At 37.2% G+C, this 23,413-nt stretch overlaps 1 protein-coding gene across 1 annotated transcript in view; it reads left to right on the plus strand.

Moving 5' to 3' along the window:
* The window catches only part of LOC136034332 (homeobox protein DBX1-like), a 51,806-nt gene that overhangs the window by 26,875 nt on the left and 1,518 nt on the right, over positions 1-23,413 (plus strand). Inside the window, exon 4 of the mRNA XM_065715466.1 lies at positions 16,514-16,691. Within this exon, the coding sequence (XP_065571538.1) occupies positions 16,514-16,691 (178 nt within the window). The remainder of the gene's footprint in view (positions 1-16,513; positions 16,692-23,413) is intronic.

Here is a 23,413-nt window from a genome sequence, read left to right on the forward strand (position 1 = left end):
AATGAAGGTTTTGAACTTCAGTAGAGGCATCGGTTTGTCATTGGACTGCCAGCAGTAACGACGATAAATTAGCCAGGCATTGACCACTGCACTGTCAAGAACGTAGTAGAATATGCGCATATACCACTTTCCTGTATTCAGGTTTGAGCGATAGAGCTCAGTAAGCATATCAGCCAAGTCCTCACCGCCCATGTACTTGCTGTACTCTTTGAACACTGCGAGCCTTTCGATTTCCACGCATTTCTTCTCGAAGGAGTCCCAACGTATACAGGTATCCTTGGGCTCGACTGCAACGTATTTCGACACAAGCGTCACCGCTTTGCTATCGTACCAGCGCACCAAGAAAACTTCTGTTGATTTTTCAACTCTCCAGTCGACGTGTTCTCGACCAAACTCTTTCAGTTCCTTTTCTTCTATCAGTTTGCATCCTGAAAGACGGTTCTAACGAATAGTCCCAACGCAATCATATCCAATTTCCTTCAGATGAACGACAAGGTCTACACTCGAAACCCAATTGTCTAAAAAGATCTTGTACCCCGCTTTGGGTTCCAGGGATCTCAAAAGCCTAACTTCCACAGTTCCTTCGCCTTGGTATATTTCAATGTCGTACATGGTCCCACTACTTCCAGCTCGAATAAATACTTTGAACCCTCACTTGTGCGGCTTGTTTGGGAGATACTGCCGCATAACAGATCTTCCCTCAAATGAGATAATCTGTTCGTCGACACTGTGTCTTTCTTCAGGCTCAGTTCTCATCAGATTTTCTCGCAGCAGGTTAACTATGGGCCTCACCTTGAACAAACGATCAGGCCCAGGATCGATTTTTGGCTTGCACTTACTGTTGTCATTGAAGTGCAAGTACCTTCGAATCAATGTGAAAAGGTCTCGGGACATCTTTCCAGAGACGAGAGTATAGTTCAGCTCCTTATCCTAGCAGAGCTTGTAGCTAGGCAATCTTATTATTCCCATGTAGAGAGTTATTGAAAGGTATGAGTATATCTCTTGTTTTGTGACATCGATGAATTTGTTGTCCTTCGTCATTGCATAGCGATTCGTCTCTAACAATACCTTATCAATCATTTCATCAGAGAAAAACATAGAAAAATATTCGGCTGGGGTCAGGGACTCTGTTGGTGGGGGAGCATATGCACACATAACTTGCTGATCCTCAATATAATGTTCGAAGTCCTTGTAACGCCACTTGTATTCGCCCTTATTTTGTCAGTTTACCTTAGGGCAGGAGGCTGCTGATCTTCAGTTGCCCTGTTAGAGCTAGTAGATGGCCCAGAGCTAGTAGAAGGCCCAGGCTCTTCAAGATCATGGGACTCAAAAAAGTTATCGGCAGGGGGGCTGTCTCGCATCGGTTCCAGCTGCATTAACTCGTAGAAGTCAGTTAGTTCAGGGTTCGGCGGCAAATACTGGCTATCACTCTCTTCATCATCAGAATCTGAAAGATCTGAAATCTGGGAAACATCTCCATCTGGTAGTTCCATAAACATTTCTAAAGCTCGTTCTGGTTCAAGATTTCGCCGAGCGTGCAAGTTTCGTGACTTCTTCAATGCCTTCTCAAACTTGCCACCCATCTGGAAAAATACTTTGGATATAAATTCGTTAAAACATATTCAAACATATTAAATATACTTGTTATTTTCCTTCGATGTTTTTTCATGCAATAACCGTCAAGTTGTTGACCCTTACGGACGGATGTCCTTTCAAAAGGACAGCTTGTCAGAAACTAGTTCATACACCAGCATTGTTACCGTTGGATCCTAGCCTCTTATCAAATTCTAATTTGACACTATCTAACTACACTCTGATTTTTTTTATAGAATTTCTGAAAGTCATTTAATAATTTTAATAATATTTTAATCAATACCTACCTTTCACCGCTTTCTGGACCTCTCCCACCAATCTTCGCCTAGCAACTGAACCGAGTGTCAAACGGTCTTGTGCGACATCTTGTTCGACACGTTTTGAATTACTGAATTATATAAGAGATTGTGCATGCCGATTGAAACCATACGCGAGTCATTGCAACTAATCAAACGTGCTTGTACTTTTAAAAGGACATCCAGACTTAAAGGGCTAAACTGTGGCATCCAACATGCAGTAAAGTTAGTAATCGTGGTATTTGTTTGTAATCTCTTGACAACTGGGCAGAATTTCTCAGGCTTAACTGATAGTTAAAAACTCCACCTTATCTTATAAATGACAGCATTTATCGAGGAGTAAGTATTTTGTTTTGGATAGGGAATAATTAAAAATATAATAAGACATTAGGTGGCCTCTCAAGCACAACTTGGTCACTCAGCTGTTTCCGATCACTCAGCTTGGCTATATACTATACATCCTGCGTCTATGAAGAATGAAAAATAAATTGTGTTTGCTCTTTTAACATACAATTTGTCGGGCTCATATTCATGGCAAATAACCTCTCTAAATAATTCAAATGAGGATTTGGCCACGCATTGGTTTTTGGACACGTGTATTTCAGTTTTTTACTTTACAGGGGTCAAACAAAAATCAGAATTTTCGAAGAAGCACATAAAAGGAATTTACTTCGGGTTTATATAAAGGCTATGCGAAATTTTTCAATGAAAAAAAAAATAGTGTCACTTATCGCTATTCATCAAAATAAAATAAAAAAAAATCGTGGAAAACCTGATAAACGACAACACTTATATCCCATCCGACCTTTGTGGCTGTATTGGGGCTTCTTTTCTTCTCACTAGTCGTTGAATATGGCTACAGTATTCGGTTCTATGTGGTGCTATACGCAGGAGTTGGGGAGGTTCTGGCCATTGAAGTGGTCGCAGCACCTCTTGTGGGGTCGGCCACAAGGTCGTGGGGTATGTACCCATCCTTCAAACGTGATTTTGGGGAGTTGACTTGATGAAATTCGTTTGATATGACCAAGCCGGTGGCGTTGCTGACTTCTAATTCGGTCCATGATAGTGTATGAGCAGTGGAGGAGTTTCCGGAGGTCTTACATGGATACTTGGTCAATGTAGGTGAATCCTGCTATGCAACGATACATTTTGTTTCAATTGCGAAGATTCGACGTTCGACATCAGCTTTAATTGACCAAGTTCCACTTGCATATTTAGCACTGGGGAGTATGAGAGAGTTAAAGAATCGGACCTTCAGTGATTTTGATACTAATTTACTTTTCCAAATTAACGATAGACTCTTGAAGCTGCTGGTTGTGAGGTTCAGTTTAAACCTATTTTGAACAACCGTTGTTAGAGGTTAAAAGACTGCCGAGAAAGACAAAAGATTCCGCATTTTCAATTCGCTCACCTGATAAATATTTGATGTATTTATTTATTTTTTGTACTTTTGTTTCAACTGGCATCAGTTGGGGAAGGGGAATTTAAAACACCTTCCTTTCTTCAGGATTCTCATTGAAAATAGAATTTTTGCATTGGGTCAAATAAAAAAAAAAAACAACACAATTTCCAAAAGGGCACAAAAGGCCTATTAATGTACGTTATTTTTTAACTAACCTATAATCTGCATACTGACCTAGTCCTAACTATATAGAATTGCGAAATTAAATAATTCAGCCTTTTTTAGATAATTTCAGGTTTGATCCAAATGTTTAATTAAAATCCGAAATTTAACAAAACTAGATTCAACAGCAAAGTCGTTCTCCGACTAAGCAAAAATCCACAGCAGTCGCTAAACAGTTAAAGCAAAGTTTAAAAGATTTAAAATTTAGCAGTTTTAACTTTTATTTGTTCTAGCTCTGCGTGATAACACTTCACCGTGGGTCGTATCAGAGCCGGGAGTAAGGTGCTGTAATTGATTTTTCTCATTGTCCCACCAGCCCTAGGAACGACTCTGAGTGGCACTAGCAGTTGTATTAATATTATGTCTATTGTAAAAGTTAATCCAAACATAATCCAGAGCTAAAAGATAATATTTTTAATCTTAAAGCTATTTGATTCTGTAAGTAATTAAGCTTAGACATTCCCTTTGTTTGCATTCTCACTGTTACTGCAACGCTGGCAGTTATAGTGCTCACTACTCTGCTATACTCTGAATTATAGGAACAATTTCATAAGAACAGCCCGGTTATCCAAAGAACGAATACACATCTTAGGAATATTTAAGTTGATTACAAAATCTGTTGGTTAGCTAGTGTAAAAAACACCTCACGATTTTTGTACTTTATTTTCATATTTCACGCCAAATTCACAAATCTGTTATACCAATAAATAGGGTAGCTATTCTCGCTGCAAAGGAAAGTTTTCGTCTATAAAACCTTTTATGAACAAAACACAGTCAAAATATAAACCCACCTTAATACTTTTGACAGAAAAACGTGTCAAAATATATCCATTTACCGTAGATAACGAGGCCTTAGCTTAATAAGAATCGACGCTTGAAACATCATTTTGTGAGCCTCAACGTCGGTTGACTATCTCAAAGGCAAAGGGTTCCATTAGCGAATTCTCGCAGGGGATTACTTAGCATTGAAACCTATTGAGAATTTTTGATTTGATTATGAAATTTGATTCTGTTGGCAAAGTTTTCGATCAAAACGGGTTGCACCGTAGAAAGTTCGAAGAGCTGTTTTGATCAAATGACATTTCTTTTAAGGTGATTTTGGGCATTTTCCTAGCAGGTATACTAGAACGTTTTTAGGGACAACTCTTTCCTGAATTAAAAAAAGAAAATTCTGCTCCGTATGATCAAAAAAATAAAAGTTTTCAATTTTTAATGATATAAGTTTCTCACAGCTCAAAACGAGAAAAGCTACAAGGTTTTTCTAAGATTTCAGAGAATGTAGATGTCGGCTTTAAGTTTTCTGCCGTTTATTCGGATTGCTTATCCAAGCTCTGCAAGCTTTCGCAAGACCGCCCAATCAATTCTATATAATTTGGCCACAGAAATTAAAAAAATTGTAATGTACGAGATAGGCTGATTCTTTATGGTACCAAATCCCCTTAAGACTCTGTCAAGAATGAAGTCATAGATGAAGTATTCGATAGTTAGATATAGTCATCGCATAGAATAAAAGAAAAGAAAATTATTCATTTTCATAGGTTCAAGATGTCTCTTGAACCTAAACAAATGGGTTCCACCTCAGGACAGCCAAGAATTAATAGTATACCTTGCGGCAGGACCTTGTCCAGGATTTTGTCGGGGGGGGGGGGGTTGAGGGTGTATTTATCTGAATTTGAGTGACCAATTTAGGAGTCAGGGTGGTTGGGGTTTAATTCTGGTAAACCACTCACTGCATGTGCCCCTCCCTTGCTTTGTCAAATTATTCTTCTCGCACTCATTTTGGCTTTATTTCTAGCCTCTCTTTATTATCGCGTCTTAGCAACGGTTGTTATAAGCTCATTGTAGTTTTTCTGGTATCTGAATATTTTCAGATTAGGGCAATTTCGTTCCGTCTATAACATCCAGCTGTTTCACCTCAATATAATCCAACCAAAATGGCTCACAAATGAGCCTCTATCGGATTTTATTAGTTTTTCCTTGCCGTTTTGAATGATATAGTCGTTTTCAGAAAAAATGGAAGATAGCTAGATATATATTGGCTGAAAGCGTTTTCTTTGAAGTTGTTCTTGTAAATGGTTTAGAAGACAAGACATGCGACATTGTAAATGTTTTAGAAGATAAGCGACAGTAAGAATATATTTATAGAAGCCTGCTGCGTGCCGAGGCCTGGGGCCCGGTGGCGAAGCCGCCAGGCTTCCAGTATTATATATATATATATATATATATATATATATATATATATATATATATATATATATATATATATATATATATATATATATATATATATATATATAGTATGTGGTATATGGGCTTGCAACCGAATGTGGCCCGCTGGTTCTTATGCTGTGGCCCTTGAAAGTTTTTGCACTGTGAATACGTAAAATCAATGTTTTGTTCTCTTCAATTTTACATTTTTCGCAATGGGGCATAAGAGAACTGCACAGATAGCAAATTTTCAGATATGAATACAGACATAGACACAGGTCATACAGCGATTATTTTTGGAGAGTATCCAAGGATTTTCCACGGGAAAATGGTGTCTAAAATTACCAAAAAGTGAGCTTTTGGGTGTACAGGCTTTTAGAATTCTAGAAATTAATTCTCCCTATTTCTACCAGTGGAGTCAATTGTGGAGGAGGCATATTTTTCGGTCATTCTTTTAGTATTTGCTGAAGTTGATCTTCAGTTAAAATTTCGAGCGTTAGAAAGAAATTACACTTAAGCAAAATTTATATCCACTTTTTTTGGACTTTTTTATACAGCCCGCAGCTGCTTTCTATTATGTATTTTTCGTCTGCGTTTCATTCTGAGTCACACGCCTGCCTTAGAGAGCCGTACTGTCAAATTTGTTTTAATTTATAAATATTTAAAAGCATTACTTTCTCAATCTTCTGCTATGCAAATATTCCACTTGGCTGTTAGTGACAGCTCATGAATGCAGGGGAGAAATGATTACACCGTTAAGCACTGCATTGTCCTTTCATATCATATTATTCGCCCGCTAGGAGAGCGCTGTTAGTGACAGGCTTGCATTGATGACCATATAAAATTTATATATGAGTTTTGAGCTCTTCTGCTAATAATAAGGGAAATGCCACGAGTAACTGAATCCTTTAAGCTGATAAAAATTTTACGAAGCGATTTTGGTAATATTATCCGGCTCAATAGGGTATCTTGGGGTATGGTTCTGCATTAATTAAGATAGAAACTTTTAAAGAGATGTTTTAAGTATATTATATTAACGACTTGAAAAAGGAAAAAAAGGGGTACGTTTACATATGAGTGCCATCCCGTCGAGATAATCTATTAAGCTGATATAATACTAGTGAGATGATTCCATGAATCATCATTTTGATGGGAAAATCTCTTATACCTATGTAAGATGTGTAATAAGAAGCAAGGAATCATGTCGTATAACGAAGCTTCATGACCGCTAATCCTTGGTTCCCACTGCTGCGATTTCGCGCTAAATCCTGCGACATGCGACAAATGACACAAATCGTGCGACAAACGATGCAAAACCCTCCATTTTGCTGCAATGTCGGATGCGCTGAATAGTTTCAACTCATACAACAAAACGCATGCGTTGTTCTGATTAAAAAAACAACAAAATCATAACCAAAGTCATGGAGCTGATTGAAAAGCTAATTTTGGCTGATTTGAATTCTTCTAGAGTTTGTCGCAGCGACACAAAAGTCTGTGTTTCTTTGTGAACCTCCGTCCGATTCTGTCATACGTTTTTCCGCCAGAAAAAATTGTGTCGGGATTGACGCAGCAGTGGGAAACAGGGGTAAGATCCCTGTGTCGGTCCTGCAGTATGTTACAGCCGGGTTCGATCTCTGGGTCCAGTATTACTAACATATGTAATATTCGGTTATTTTGGTAATTTTGAATTATAGATAAGTGACGTAGGGCCTCTTGCTGAGGAATCATATTGGTGTTCCCCTAAATTACTGAACTAATCCCAAAAGTGTATTTCAAGACGCTCTAAAATTTAATACTGACCATCTTAAGCCAGCGATCTACCATCTATATACCCCGCAAAAAAGCGTACGGTAATTTAGTTGCTATGTAAGGTGGGACAATTTGATTCAGAAATTAAATAAATAAAAAACTGTTTTCTTAGCTGCAAGTAAGGAGCGTCATTAAACTTAAAATGAACAGAGATTATTTCGTATATGAAAGGGGTTGTCCCCTCCTCAACGCCCCACTCTTTATGGTATAGCTTGATTCTTTCTCACAGCTCTACTTTTCTAAATAATAAAAAACTTTAGTGTAAAGAGCAAGCCGTTGACGAGGGGACAACACCTTTCATATACGGAATAATTTCTGTTCATTTTAAGTTTTAATGCCGCTCCTTACTTGCAGTTAAGAAAAACTTACTTGCCATTTAGCCATTAATGGCTAATGGCTGATTTTTGTCCCAATTCTTTAAGAATAACCCCTGAATCATAAAGGCCGTAGAGTAAATAGTTGAAATTACTAAAAATACTTTATCGTAAAGAGCGAGTTATTGTGGAGGAGATGAGCCCCCTTATATACGTAATAATTTCTGTTCGTCTTAGGTTTTAATGCTTCTTCTTAGTTCCAGCTGAAATTTTTTTTTCTCATGTTTTTTTTTATAATGCTAAAAAATCCTTCGGCCCCTTCACGGAAATTTACTTCCCTTATGATAAATTCCTCCATGGAAAGATCCTCCCACGTAACCCCCTCCCCCGACCCCCTCCCTCAACGCGAAAAAGTCCCTCTGAAAACGCCTGGACACTTCTCAATAACCAGTACTACATTTATACAATGGTCAAAGTTTGTAGCCTGCAGCCCCTCCCCCGGGGACTGTGGGGGGATTAGGTCGTCCCAAAAGACATAATTAATCTCAAAATTTTGATCCGTCGATTTTGGGAAAACAAATGAGCGTGGGAGGGGGCCTAAGTGCCCTCCAATTTTTTGGGTCACTTCAAAAGGCACATGGACTTTTAATTTCCGTTTGAATGGGCCCTCTCTTAACATTCTAGGGCTGCGTTGAATTGGCAACGGGAGGTGTTGCGGCACCCTTTTTCGGCTTTGCTGAGTAAAGTGTTGCGAGAGCAACACTTTGGTTTTGTTTCCTCGCTTCAATTAAACGCTTAAGTTTTTAATATGTAAGGATCTTAAAATAAATACTAAGTACACCAACTCGCAAAAGTTGCAAACCTCCCATTGCAACTAGCAAAATTTGCAAACTCCTCATCGTTGAAGATGATTTTAGCCTAACAGCCGATTATTACTTACAAGTCCCCTACATGTCTTACCACTGGAACCAAATTGGTCTTACCACCAAATACACCAGAAATAAATAATAGGTAGACGAACTAGCAAAAGTTACGAGCCCCTCATTGCCGAAGATGATTATGAACTAACATCCGACTATTGCTTAAGACTCCCCTATATGTCTCACAATTGGTATCGGCCTATATACTTTGATCAGCTCATCAAGAGCTATTAAATGCCGTCGAAAAAGAATAATCTAACTGTCTTACTTCAAAAGTTGACTTTTGTGGCGTAGGCCAAGTTTCTAACGTCATGACTTAGAAAGGAGCACAGGGTAAACTCTAATTTCCTTAACAATGAGAGAAATTTTAAAGTTTAAGAGGCACATCTTATACCATTTCTGTATCGGCCTATTTTTGGTTTCAGTATGCACCTTATACTAAAGTTGGCAACCCCTTTAAACTTTCAAACTGATATATCTCATGAAAGAATTTTTCTACCAAAAATGGATGATATATACTTTGATTAGCTCATCAAGAGCTATCGACTGCCGTCAAAAAAAAATCCATCTGTCTTAGTTCAAAAGTTTACTTTTTTGCCGTAGGCCAAGTTTCTAACGCCATCACTTAGAAAGAAGCAACGGATAAACTCTAATTTCTTCAGCAATGAGAGAACTTCTAAAGTTTAAGAGGCACATCTGAAACCATTTCTCTACCGCAATCCCAAGTGCGAAAAACTGAATAATAGACTCAACTGAAATCACGAACAGAAATGGGTGGAAAGACTAGGTTTTTAGCCCCAGGCAAGAGTTCTACAAAGCTTTCCAAAATGCAAAGTCATATTCATTAATCCTGTCTAAGTTCCACACTTTTCATAAAAACCGCAGAGGTTAGACCCTTACCACTTTCTAGAAATAAGCTGAAATCGGGGTGCTAGGGGAAAAAAATACGGCAAAACCAAAGTGTTGCTTTCGCAATACAAGAAACACACATCCGCGATCTGTCTTCTGGCAAAAAATACAAAATTCCACATTTTTGTAGATAGTAGCTTGAAAATTTTACAATAGGGTTCTTTGATACTCTGAATCTGATGGTGTGGTTTTCGTTAAGATTCTATGACTTTTAGGGGGTGTTTATCCCTATTTTCTGAAATAAGGCAAATTTTCTCAGGCTCGTAACTTTTGATGGTAAGACTAATTTTAATGAAACTTATATATTTAAAATCGTCATTAAAATTTGATTCTTTTGATGTAACTATTGATATCAAAACTCTGTTTTTTAGAGTTTTGGTTACTATTGAGCCCGGTCGCTCCTTACTACAGTTCGTTATCACGAACTGTTTGATAGGAGAAGGACTGCCCCTATCTCATGTATACCTCCACCTCATGGTCACAAGAGCTTCAGTGTTCTCATTAGAATAGAAATTGGGAGTTCTAGTCCTTTTTCTAATGTCCAAAGAAGTTGGAGACTAACCAGCCGTGGGGGGGGTGTTGTTTTTTGGGGAATATTTTCTAAGGGTTAATTTTCTACGGGGGAGGGGGTATTTTCCACGTGGGGATATTTTTTCCGAGGATATTTTCCGCAGGGATTTATTTTCCGCGGGAGGGGGTGTATTTTCCGGGACGGGGTAAACACCGGCCACCCTACAATTACGTCACATAAATAAAAAGTAAAACTATTTTCTCACATAAGAGTAAAGAATAAATAAAACAACTAAAGTGAGTATACATTGATAAGGTTAATTTTGGTATATAGCATAATCAAACTTTCTTGGCTGAAAAAATAAGATTTTGGAAGCCTCTAAACAAAAATCAAATCCAGCCTTTAGAATCCTCTAGAATAAAATCCGGCCGGACTCGAGAATACAAAAACTACGAAGACCATAAATTCAAGCTGAACCTACGTGAGGTGAGGAAGCCCAGACTCTTTCAAAAGATATTTTATGATATCAGTCTAGAAATTTATTTTATTGATAAGACTTTTTGAGTAAGTTGTTTTCTTTTTGTTTGTTTATATTTTTTTGATTATGGCGGCTGTTGTATATACTGACAAAATATCCGCTTAGGTATTATTCACTTTATCGTTCACCGGCTTTACAAATTTCCTCGTGATTTTCTCTTGTTTTGTATAGAGCGTAACTACGAGGTTACTCTTACTTCCCACTAAGTTTAGTTGACACATAAGTCCCATCGCAGTAGATGTTCTGATGACAAAAATTTATGGACCCCTTTCTCCTTCTCTGACGAGGTTAAATCGGTACCCGAGAAGCCATGATATAGGTCCAATGACCCCTTTAAGTCGATTAATTTAAAAAACCATTTCCACAAAACAAGTTTTTCAAAGAAAAGTAAAAAGTACTATTAAACCTGAAAATGAGCAGAAATAAAATCAAATTATTTTTCAAGCACAAAATGACCCCAAATCAGTATCACTACATAAAAAAAACCCAAAGCGAAGATAAATTATAATAAATAACCGAGTCAAACTCAAAACGAGCCAAATTAACACGAGTAGAGCTGAAAACCCCCATGCTTTTTCAAGGCAGAACATAATTTGCACTTTACTGAAAACAAAATATATTTTAAATGTTTTATTTTTTTTTACTTTAATAAATAAAAATATTGTTGAAACTTAAAGGAATAAATATCAGTATATGTATATTAAACTGACAATCAACGGTCATTTGTTTTGTTTTCTTTGTTTATTTTGTAGAAAAAGCTATTTAAATTAATTTCTGTTCGTTTTTTATTGACATACTCTTTTTCGTGGAGGTTTCTTTTTTTTATTACGGTTTCTTCTATAAGAATCCATAGTTTGCATTGCTATTTTTATGTTGGAGAAACTTCTACTCTAATTTTTACTCCTGACGCAAATAGTACTGTTTAGTTTAATTCTATACCTCTTCCAGTTGACCAGAAAAATAAAACGTAATATGATTTCCGAAAAAATCTTTGTGTGTTCTTTGACAACTTGTATACGCTTACACTCTTTGATCTATTTAAATTAAAAAAGCAGAATTAGTAATAGTAGTTGCCCCGAAACTTTCAACTTAATACCCAAGTCGTTCTCAATATATTGCTGAGGTTTCTTATTTGCAACCATACACACAGTGCCTTTGATTTAGTTTTAAACCAACGTTTATTCTTTAAGCATAATGGACCAATTACATAATTATTGGTAATGACATATCCAATATTCCTTTGGACATAGTTACTGGACCGTTCTTCTATGCTGAACAAAATGGCTATCTCAAAATTTTGACTGGTTTTGTTTGAAAAATGAATGGACTTGGGAGGAGGGCTGCTTGCCCTCCAATATCTTTTAACTCTTAAAAAGGGCACTAGAACTTTAAAAATTGAATCCAATTAGCTCCTTTAAATTTTTCAAAGATATTTCTAGCTATTATAGAGTGGTGCTGCCTAAGATATTGCTTAGGTGCCCTTTTGAAAACCCACATGCATACAGCTTTTTCGTTTAATTAACCCCCCCCCCTAAACATTCCCTAGAAGTTTCACCATAGTATCGTTAGCGTCATTAGCTACAATAACTGAAGTGGTAGTATAAAAATTATGCACGTAGTGCCTTTTGGCTAGTTCAAAATACACCACAGCATACCCTTAAAGGTCTAACTTAATAATGTAAGCCGGTCTTGAGATACTACTTTGTCACCATTGTGAAAATCCACATTCTCATAGTTTATTTTGATTTAGTTCAAAATCAGGCAAAATGTTACTTGAAAGCTCCACCTTAATATTCTTAGCTTGCAAAGCAGCAATAGCTGTAGCCTTTATAGTAGTAGTATGGGCATAGCACCTTTGGTTTCTTCAACATCTCTTCAACACTAACTGAATGTTTCAACTTATACCATCAGCCGTTCCCAAAGCACTTCTTTTACGTCTTCTTGACAACCTGTGTGGGCATAGTGTGCTTTGATTTAGTTCCATACACTTTCAATATAAACCAAATTTTCGCCTTAATGCCCTTAGTTCTAGTAGCAGTAGTAGTAGTATTAGCAGTAGAATTAATAGTATCAGCCTTAGCTTATTGGCAGTAGTAGAAGTAGGAGTATTAATAATAGTAGTAGCTGTAGTAGTATGAGTAAAAGCAGTAGCATTAGGATGCAAACATTTCCTTTAGGCTAGTTCAACATCCTTCACAACCTTAATACTTAATAAGCCCTGGTAGTTTAAACCTGTTAGTTTAATAAACCCTGTTAGTTTCAACTTCACACACCAAACTGTACCCAAGATATTGCTGTTATGCTGTTTTGACAACCTGCATACATAGGGCGTGTTGTGATTAAGTTCACCTTCTTCCCCACCCCCCGAATAAATTCCTTAAAAATTTTACCTTCAAACCATTAGAGAAAGTTATAACAGTAGTCACAGTAGAAGTACTGGTATTGCTAGTAGTAGTATTAATCGTAATAGCGGTAGTACTAGTAGCAGGAGTAGTACTAACGTACTGCCTTTACAATTAGTTGTAATAGAAGTAGTAGCTGAAGTAGTAATAGCGATAGTAAATGTAGCAGGGATAGTAGCATTAGTAGTATCGTCCACATATTGGCTTTTGGTTAGACAATCTTCCCCTTTTAGAATTCTCTGGAAGTTCCAACTTAATTCCCAAATCAATTGTTTAGATAAGCTCCTTTGACAATGTCAGCGCTATTCAGCAGCCTGTTCTATCCTGATAATTTAATTTCGCTGGCTATCCCAAAGAGAGGTCGGACTGTCCTGGGTGCTCCCGAAATACCCGTTAAAGACAATTGATACTAACTCTGTTTAACTTTTGTTAAATTCTATAAGCCTCTTCTGGTATAATAACGTCATTAAGACTTGAACTTAATGTATCCCTCCCCGTCCAAACACAGAACCAGGTATTGAATCTAAGAAGGCAAAATGGAAAAATTAAATTTAAACTTACAAAGCGTGTTGTGGTGGGTTGTTGAGCTAGCCAAAATCAATATTTGCATGTTACTACTACTACTACTGTTACTACTGCTACTAGTACTGCTACTACTACTGCTGTTGCCACCAGGAGCGTCCCTAGCCTTTTACCTTTGGGGTGGGACTTCCAAAATGTGCCGATAAATTCGGGTATGTGCCGACGACAGCCAACATTTTTACTTCGTTTTTAATGTGTTAAAATAATGATTATTAATAGCGGAAAATTATCATATATGTATAAAAGTGAAATTAAAACAAAGAAAATAAGCTAAACTTTAAGTCCAGGCTTTTCAATTTTCCGCTTTTCTACAAGTAGGTTGAGGTCATTTTTTATGCAATTCTTTTTTTTGACATCATGAGGAATGAGATGGCCAGTTCGATCGTTTCCCATAGTTGACCTAAATCTGTTCTTGACGATTTTCATCTTGCTAAGCATTCGTTTATCTTCGGCCGATGCCACCGGAAAAGTTTTTGCAAAATTGAATGCTCTGTACACTAAAGACAACCCTCATCTGTTTTTTTTTTTGCTAGAGAGAACAATTCGGCAAACTCAATGACGCTATCAGTGCTTTCGCAAATCTCTGCAAAAAATTCTATTTCCGATTTAAACGCTTGAACAGGTATTTCTGTTATAGGAAACGTAGCACAGAAAGAGTGGCACTGTGAAGGATTAAAGTTTGCCAAACAATCGAATACAGGAAGGAACAGCTCTTTGATCTCTTTATATGCAATCTCTAACTCATCGCCAACTACTGCTAAAACGTTCTTGGACTCCATTATTTAAAATGTCGAAAGGGTCATTGGCAATACTTCGATTGTCCTCTCTTCATCAACGAATCTTCTAGGAGACCACCATTGACGATGAAATCATCTATTCTACCCCCCCTAGTCACGAGCGGAACTCTGGATCTGACATGCCATTTTCATCAGATCCATCTTCTCCCAAAATTAATCCTATGATCCTGCTAATCGATGCTGTAATTTGACCAGTAAGTTAACTATCATTGCTCATACATTCTTTGATGACAGTAAGGGCCCTACAGTTACTGGAAGAAAACTCCATATAGTTTCAAGTGACTCCTATCTGGAAGACCACCTTGTTTCAGAAATTCTCTTAAGATGCAGCTTGCCTTCAACATCTTCTACACTCTTGTGAAACAAATTAAAGCAGTTAGATCCCCCGGTGAAAAAGTTATAGATTTGTTGTAAAACACCAAACATATTTCGCGTCAAGGAGCTAGATCCACAGCAGTGCTCAACGATAATATTCCCTCTGTGGGCTAGGCATCTGAGGAATTGAATATTTCTTCCTAACTTCTTGTAAACGTGAGCTTGTGTTCCCGCAAAGCGTCCACTAATGTTACTTGCAAAATCGTAGCATTGAAATGCCATTTGTCTTCTTTTAAACGAGCCTTCCACAAAGCTTGCAAAAATTTTTCTGCAATATCGGCTCCTTTCTTCAAATCAGAATCTACAACGGCGATTAAACGCTCTTCATTGGCCTCCTCTCTATCAATGTACCCTACATCTTCAGCTAAACGCTCTCCATCACTGACAGCGGGCGATCCGTCTGTAAAGATGCCAAAGAAGTCAGCTTTATTAACTTCTGCTACGATTTTCTGAACTTGCTCTGTTCCAGCAATCGCAGTTAATTCATTTTGGCCAATACCCGATATATAGCTGATGGAGTTTGGCTTGTTCTAGTTTTTCATTCAATGGTTCATTTTGGTGCTGTGTCTCGAAAGAAGATTGGCTAGATCAACGTAATTTCCCTCTTCACGACTCTTCCCACGAAATGCCAGCCCTTGTTTACCTAGAGTGGTGGAAACATCTAGCAACATGTAATAATACGACGCCCTGTTTCTCTTTCTTTTTCTGACTCTAAATCTTTCATTAGTTTCTTGTTGTTAAGTAAGCTTGGCAATGATTTATCTCTCTCCATAGAACAAATAAGATCATCTACAGAAGCTTTGCGACCATTTGATTGAAAGTGAGTAATTTTCGCAACTCCTTTCACTGTTCTGACCACTCTTATGCCATTTACAACTAATTATCCATTATCCTACGATCAATAAACATATTAAATTTTAATTTTCTAAATGTATTTAAAATAAAGTAAGGAAGACTCCCGACTTAAATCAACATCTAAATAATGAATGAGACAATGGTTATTATCATTCGTTTATTTTTAGCTTAAAAGGCAATGCTTTTCATGAAATTTGCAGGTGCTTTTTTTTTTTTTTTTTTTTTTTTTTTTTTTTTTTTTGATTGGTTGGATCTTTAACTGGACTAGAGTTGACTTCGACAAATTTTTAGATAAAGTTTTGTTTCCAATGTATCCAAATTTTTAGAAAGAAATATAAGAGGAATGTAAGTAACTAGTCGTGAACTAAGGCTGATTTCACTGTAGTCAAGTCAAGTACCGTACCCTAGCAGCAAAAAAAAACAAAAAAAACGGTGAACTCACTCTTAGTTACACTAAATAATCCTTCTTCATCCCCTACCGTTTTTCGTCCTTCATTCCTTTTCTTTTATATTTATGTCTAATTTTTATATGAAACGAGTAGTTTTCCGGGATATTCCCAGAAAGTACTTTGTGCTTAATCCTACCTCACACTGAATTAGTTCAAGCATAGATTAAATAAGAAAAACCTCTAAGCTGTGGTCTAAGTTCGTCCATTCAAAAAATACCATACTTCAACCCTTTGAAATTCGGTTCCCAGTGACTGCGCAGCTTAAAAAGGTTAAAAAAATACTAAAAAAAAGAAACAAGCTACAACACTAAAGTTTTTGTTTTCTATTCAGGTTAAGATCTGGTTTCAAAACAGGCGAATGAAGTGGAGAAATTCAAAAGAGAGAGAGCTATTAGCAGCTGGAGGGTCTCGAGAGCAGACTCTTCCAACAAAGAGCAATCCAAATCCTGATCTAAGCGATTCTGAGATTGAGCGAAATGCAAGAGTTTTTGCGATTGAAAATCACTTAGGTAAACAGGCTTTTTATTTTAAATTTTTGTTTTTTCTTGTTTATTAGAAAGGTTTAAAGGGCTAGAAACAAGAGTGAAAATACTGCTAGCCTGTAACTACTACAACCGGGTAATTCAGTCCATTTCCAAGTCATAGTGTCTTGCATCATTTAAAATGATGCAAGCTAAATTATAGTCAAATTTGAAAGTAGGGACTGGGAGAACATTGACCCTGATTAACGGTGGATTACTTTTGTTTGCTCTGGAAGTCTACAAAAGTAGTGAAATAAGAAAGTGACGCAAAAGAGTCAATGCTATTCCTCTGCTAATGCAACGGAAGAAATGATATACAGCTAAATCTTAGTCAAATTTGAAAGGAATGACTGGAAAAATGTTTATTATTAGAAGAAGAAGAAGAAGTTTATAATTCAATACAACACAATACAAAACAAAATTCAAAATGGAGTTACAATACACTTATTCCCCCTCGAAAGGCTTCATGGCCAGGGATACAAGGGGGGTAAAGACCATGACCATGAGATTGACCATGATTGACCATAAATTACTTTTGGTTATGTCTGAAAGTCCACAAATGTACTGTAACAAAAATGTCACAGAGGAGCCATTATCATTCCGGTGCCAGCGCCATGCAAGAACTAACTTAATTGGAAAAGAAACACTATAGATAACTCCTATGTTGTTTAGCACTAAAAACTGAATATTCATGTCATCTGTAAAGGTAAGGTAAGGTAAAGGATACGGCACTAGACTTTACAGTCCGTACCGGCGGTGCTGATCTCCGTTTTTTGGCCCTTCAGCCAGGAAGTGCAATGGGGATGTCATCTGTATTAAATACAAGGCTAATTTTCTTCAAAAAATGATAAAATTTTGGGTTCATAAGAAACGTGAATAAAATAAAACAAAAAAACTTACCACTGGTGGCATCAACGAATGGCTTTCTTTTTGCCAATAAAAATTTTCTCTGTACAAAATATACGACAATGTATTATAGTTTCTTCCAGCAAACTGAAAGACAGCTTGGCACACGCAAGATGCGATAAATTCTTAGACTCAATAAATCAACAAGGGAAATTAAGAGATAGTGCAGAAAATAGAAAAAACGTTTTTAAAAGACATTTCTACCAACCATATCCCTGCTGAATTCCTGTGTAAATATTCTTTTAGATAAATAAAATTTATTATATTTTCGAATTATTTAACCGTTTACTAATTCGTCACTGAACAGGTGTTTCTTAAGCAATTTTTATCTGACTTTGGTGTTTAGGTTTTGCAGGTCTGTTGCGACCATATCATGCCATGGCTACTGTCAATGCTCCTTATATTATGAAAGAAAAAGCGGATACTTATTCTGCTAAGAATATGCGGATTTTTGTTTTTTAGAAATGGTATTAACGATGATACTTTTGTTTTTAAACAATAACCTTCGGTTCACGCTTAAAAGGAGACAATATTCGTGGATTGCACCAATTTTTAGCAAATGACGTGAAAATTTTTCATTCATCCAATTTTAACCTTATCCAAATAGCTGGTGCTGATGCTTCAAAAATACTGCCAAAAAAAAACTGCCAAGTTTCTTGATAATAATTTGACTGAATTCGGCTAGTCACGTGACATAGCATCTTCAACCGGGATAATTAGCAACTAAAATGCCTTGAAATGTAAACTTTACTCCTGTGCGATCATCTGTATGAGCCTATTATAAGATGCAACACCAAAAATTCAACTGGAAGCCGTTATTATGTCATTTTTGGCAAAAAAGGCATGTGAAGATTTAAGAAAATAAGCTGATGGCGCCATCTATTAAACATGTTTGAATAAATCTGGATTGAAGATTGACCAGTACCGTCTGGATTCTTATCGCTCTTCACCTTCCTGGCCAAGATTGCTACTGCACAGCTCATATTACAAATTCGTGTTACCAGAGATAAGCAGTATATGTAAAAGTTAAGAAAGCTGTCTTTCTTTAAGGAAAAAGGAGCTTCTCCGTCATTATTAGCTGTAAATAACAAGTTGCGTAAATAATATAAACGGTGTGTAAGCAAGGAAACCCATCCAGAGAAATCTACCAATAGAGCTATTTGCAGCTATTTGCAAAATATAGTCATACATCGCTCTTTTATGAACTTCGGAAAATCTACGTCAACATGCCTTTTCTTTGATCTGTTGAGGCCTAAAAAAAAATTATATCAGTCAGAGACAGTCTTCCCCAGTTAGGTTGTTTTCTGTCAGTTTCTTAATTAAAATTTAGTTAGCTTATGAAAGTAACAAAAATGAACCAGATACACTATCAGATTAAGTAAATATTGTAACACCGTCAAAGACTTCGTACGATCAGATTGCACTGCACTGCACTACTCAGATGTCCTGCACTGAGTACTTCAAAAAGAGTTTTTTAAAATACTTTAATTCCATTTTGAATGGTCTCTCGAAGAATGCTATCCGTAAAAACCTATCTGGTGTTTCCTTCAAAAGGAGGTTCGATAGACAAAACTCTATGGAGAAAACCTAGGTAAGAGGTCTTTAGCCTAGGTAAGAGGTCTCTAAGCCTTAATATCCTGGTGCCGTGAATTTTGACATATAAATATCAATTGAAAAACGGAAAATTAGCCCAATCTAGCCCAATTTCACTAACTGGGGCTAGTGAGTTTCACTATGGTCAAAGAAACTCTTGCATCCAAGACTACACACTAGTCCAAGTATACCTTATGGAGCGATATTCACCTTGAGTTCACATGCATAGAGGGATATTAGTCTTGCTACTTTAGTTTACTTGTGTTTATGATATCCCTGCTTTGAGTAACGACTGTTTTAACGGCTTAAAAGTGACTATATTGATACAAATATTCCCAAAAAGGGCAGCAGAAGAAGCTGACACTATTAAGGTAAGCTTTTTAAAAAGCAGGCGTTCCATTTCAGGACCGCTTACGTTTTCCTTTTTTGAAACTCTAATTTTACGCCATCTACACAAATGTCGTAGAGGTGTCAGTCCAAAAATAAAGAGGAGTTGGTGTGGCAAACGCAAGGTAAAAGAGTCTGAGAATGCAGAGAGAGTGCTGTGTATTTTACAACACAACCTTGTATGCAAGTAATCTCTACAGTTCGCTATGACGGCGGAACCAAAAAGAGAATGAACGTTAAACACATGACACCCATAATTATTGTACATCGCTCAGAAATTATACCGATATTGAGGCCTTATTACTGCTAGGAAGCTTTAAACAACTCGGATAACCTCCCTCCTGTACTTACACCGGTCACTCTATTCGCCTAATTGCATTTCGCAAGTATGATTTTATGCAACTCCAGATCAATTACGAATCAATTACGAAGTGGACGATTTACAGCTTGTCTTACGTATCAACTCGACATAAGTAATAATAATTACTTAGTGCTGGGGTGTTACAACTGAAGCAGGTGCTATTAAAGGTTATATGAGCTTTTCCAATACCTGGTGTGACAGCCAAGCTACATGACGTGGAGGTGGAGCAGGTATTTGCTGCCGTGAAGATTTGCCATGCAGACAACCTAGTAACCCCTCAGATTCGTGTCATGAAACAATCTTGCTGAGATGCAAGCCGAGAGGGTTACCAAGAACATACACTTGTATAATTCTAGCAATATTATATTATACTGAAAGTACCCGTAACAGACCTGAATTAGTGGCATGCGTGCAGTATCAAGCTATCATCATAGCTGGAAATTTTAAATTAGCTGATTAAAAGTGGATTTCACGTGTATTAGATCTGAAACAAGTGGTCCATTTTTCCAATCATGAAAGAAGAAGTACACTAGACCTCATACTATAAAATTTTGAGATGTTTTATGAGCCATCATTCTCCCTAGGACAACTCGCTAAGTCATACCACAACGTACTCTGGTGGAAACCAAAGAGCAGAAATCACATTTCGAAACGAAAAAAGACTAAAACAGGTTACAAACCCCACAATGAAAACTCCTTCCAATGTTTTGGCCGGTGGATCGTTAACTTTGACTTTGATACAGTCTGTCCCATAAAAAATATCGATGAAAAAGTCGAGACGTTACACTTGATGCTGTAGGAAAAGTACCAAAAGTTTTTTCCAGTCAAAGAGCACACGATTTGTGAAACGGATGAGTCTTGGTTAGATACCAAGATAAAAACCAGTATCAAAGAACAATGTAAAGCCTATGCCGCAGAAGATCCACTAAATGCGAACAGGATGAAAATTTAAGTCGTCTCGGCCCTTCGAGCCCCAAAAAAAGGTATGTACGGGAAAAAGTAGCTCCACTCCGAAAGTCAGAGTCAAACAAGTGGCACAACGTAGTAAAACTGCTTAGGGGAAAAGAGAAAGAACTGAAGTACGAATTAGAAACCTGAATGTTTGTATAATCAAATTCCCTGAAGTTAATAAACTTTTTACTTAAATTTGTAATGTAAAGGAGTGACATCATTAACAATTGTAGTATGCACAAAATCGTAGAGGTGTCACAAATGGCAGTTTTCCATGCAATAGAGTGGCTACTTGATAATTCTGCCTCATACCTAGGTAAACACCCCGTTAAATTGCTGAAAGCATTTTCACCTTTCTTTACCAAGCTAATTGCATCAGTAATAAACCAGCGGTTTCAGAGAACAATTATTTCCAAAGATTTGGAAAGCTGCGTAAATCTGTGTTATACCGAAAGTTAAATCACCCCAATCCTGTGATTAACAGAGACCCATATCGATAACTTCCAACTTAGCGAAGGTAGGTGAGCGTTTTATTTACCAATCTCTGTTACAACAAATTGTGCCTTCGATAAATCCGTACCAATATGGTTGCATACAAGAGGGTAGTACGGGAGTATATCTACCACTATATCTACCACAGATCTACCACTTAATCGTCAAGTGGCTGGATATTTCTAATGGATATTTCTAATAATATTGGTGATTTAATTTTTATGGACTTCAGAAAAGCATCCGACCTTATAAAACACCTGAGCACATTAACAAATTTGAAGGAGCTAAAAGTCAAACACCCTTATTAGTGAGAGACTTCCTAAGGGGAGAAGGCAATCATTTTATCCTTTGTTTGCCGAAACTAGTCACAACTAACCTGCGGTTGTCCCCAAGGAATGAAACTAGCAGCTCTTTTTTCTTTGCTGTCATCAACCCAATCCTAGTAGAAATCGAAGATCATTTTAAGTTTGTCGGTGGCTTGTCTACACTTCTCAAATACAGAGTACAGAGTGGGATAGCAAAGCAGCAGTTTAACTAGACTTTCTTCACGGACTTCACCCCCCCCCCCTAATATCAATCAAATAGCCTACAAGTGAATCAATATAAATCGAAGGCTCTACGATTCAATCCACTCAAGTGGGATATAATGATCCCTGGTGGGCTGTTTTGAATTGTTTTCTCTGCAACAATCCTAGGTGTAACTTTTACAGGTGATTGCTCGTTTAAGCTGAGTGTTGACAATATTACACGTAAAGGTTGTTAATCCAAAGTTTAACAAGTATGTGCAGGTCGGGATTCTCTGATTACCAACTCCTATTGGCGTATACAACCCACATCAGCCCTCTCCTTGAGTAATCCCTTTTGGAGTTCCCAAACTCTAAACACTGCTTAAATGTAAGCAGAACTTGAAGATGTCCACAAATGTGCTATTAAAATAAAACTTGGATTCCGTTTCACCATCTGCGAAAGCGCTGTTGCCCACAATTCGCCCACAATATTCTCTATAAGATATAATTTAATAATGAAATTTGGGTTAGTAAACAAGAAACACCGATACGTTTTCCCACCATCTGTACAGATTAGCAGAATTAACAGGTATCACAATAAACTACAACCCGATGAATGCAGCACGAACAGATTTTAAACTCATTCGTGCCATATTTTATAAGCATATTTAACAAAAGACCTTCTTTTCCTCATTTTCTGTTTCTTTTGTAAAACTACTACAAGTTAGAGTTCATCTTTGAATGCTACGATAGCTATTCAAATAAACGAACACGAGCGCATTTTAGACCTACTGCAACTAATTCCTTATAATATAAAAACTTTGTTTAATCGCTGAATGTTGAAAAGCACTAGCATACCAATCTTATCCTGGGCATCATTTTACGAAAAAGAAGGCTGCAAAGGCCCAAACTATTGCCGAAAGTTTTTCAGTTTTTTTTATTAAAATGGCCCTTGTCCATGTTTTTTTTGTACCTCCTCACAGCCAGGAGTGGTTAATGTCCCATTTGGCTCATCTCTTCGTGTGAATAATTCCTGATTTATATGAATATAATATGAAAAAAACTTCGTTTTCTTAAAGACTTAAAGAGGCTGCGTCCCAAAGTCGAACCTTAAAACGTACAGGATTTAGAAGAGGCAGTTGGGGGGCTGCCGCCCCCCAAACCCCCAGCTTTTAAAGACTCTTTTGTACAGGTTTTTTTTTGTGGGGGGACTTCATTGTTACTATTTACTAGTTTCGGCGCAATGGTTCTCCTGTCCTCTTGTGTTTAACATTTTTCGAAGTTATTCCATTATTCATTCATTTCAATTTTTTGTTAATTAAAAGAGGGCCTTTCCGAAGCCAAGAGCGGGGGGTTAGCAAAAACACAAAAAACCTGTACAAAAGAGTCTTTAAAAGCTGGGGGTTTGGGGGGCGGCAGCCCCCCAACTGCCTCTTCTAATTCCTGTACGTTTTAAGGTTCGACTTTGGGACGCAGCCTCTTTAAGTCTTTAAGAAAACGAAGTTTTTTTCATA

Source organism: Artemia franciscana, chromosome 2 (genome assembly GCF_032884065.1).
Source record: "Artemia franciscana chromosome 2, ASM3288406v1, whole genome shotgun sequence".
NCBI classification, from domain to species: Eukaryota; Metazoa; Arthropoda; class Branchiopoda; order Anostraca; family Artemiidae; genus Artemia; species Artemia franciscana.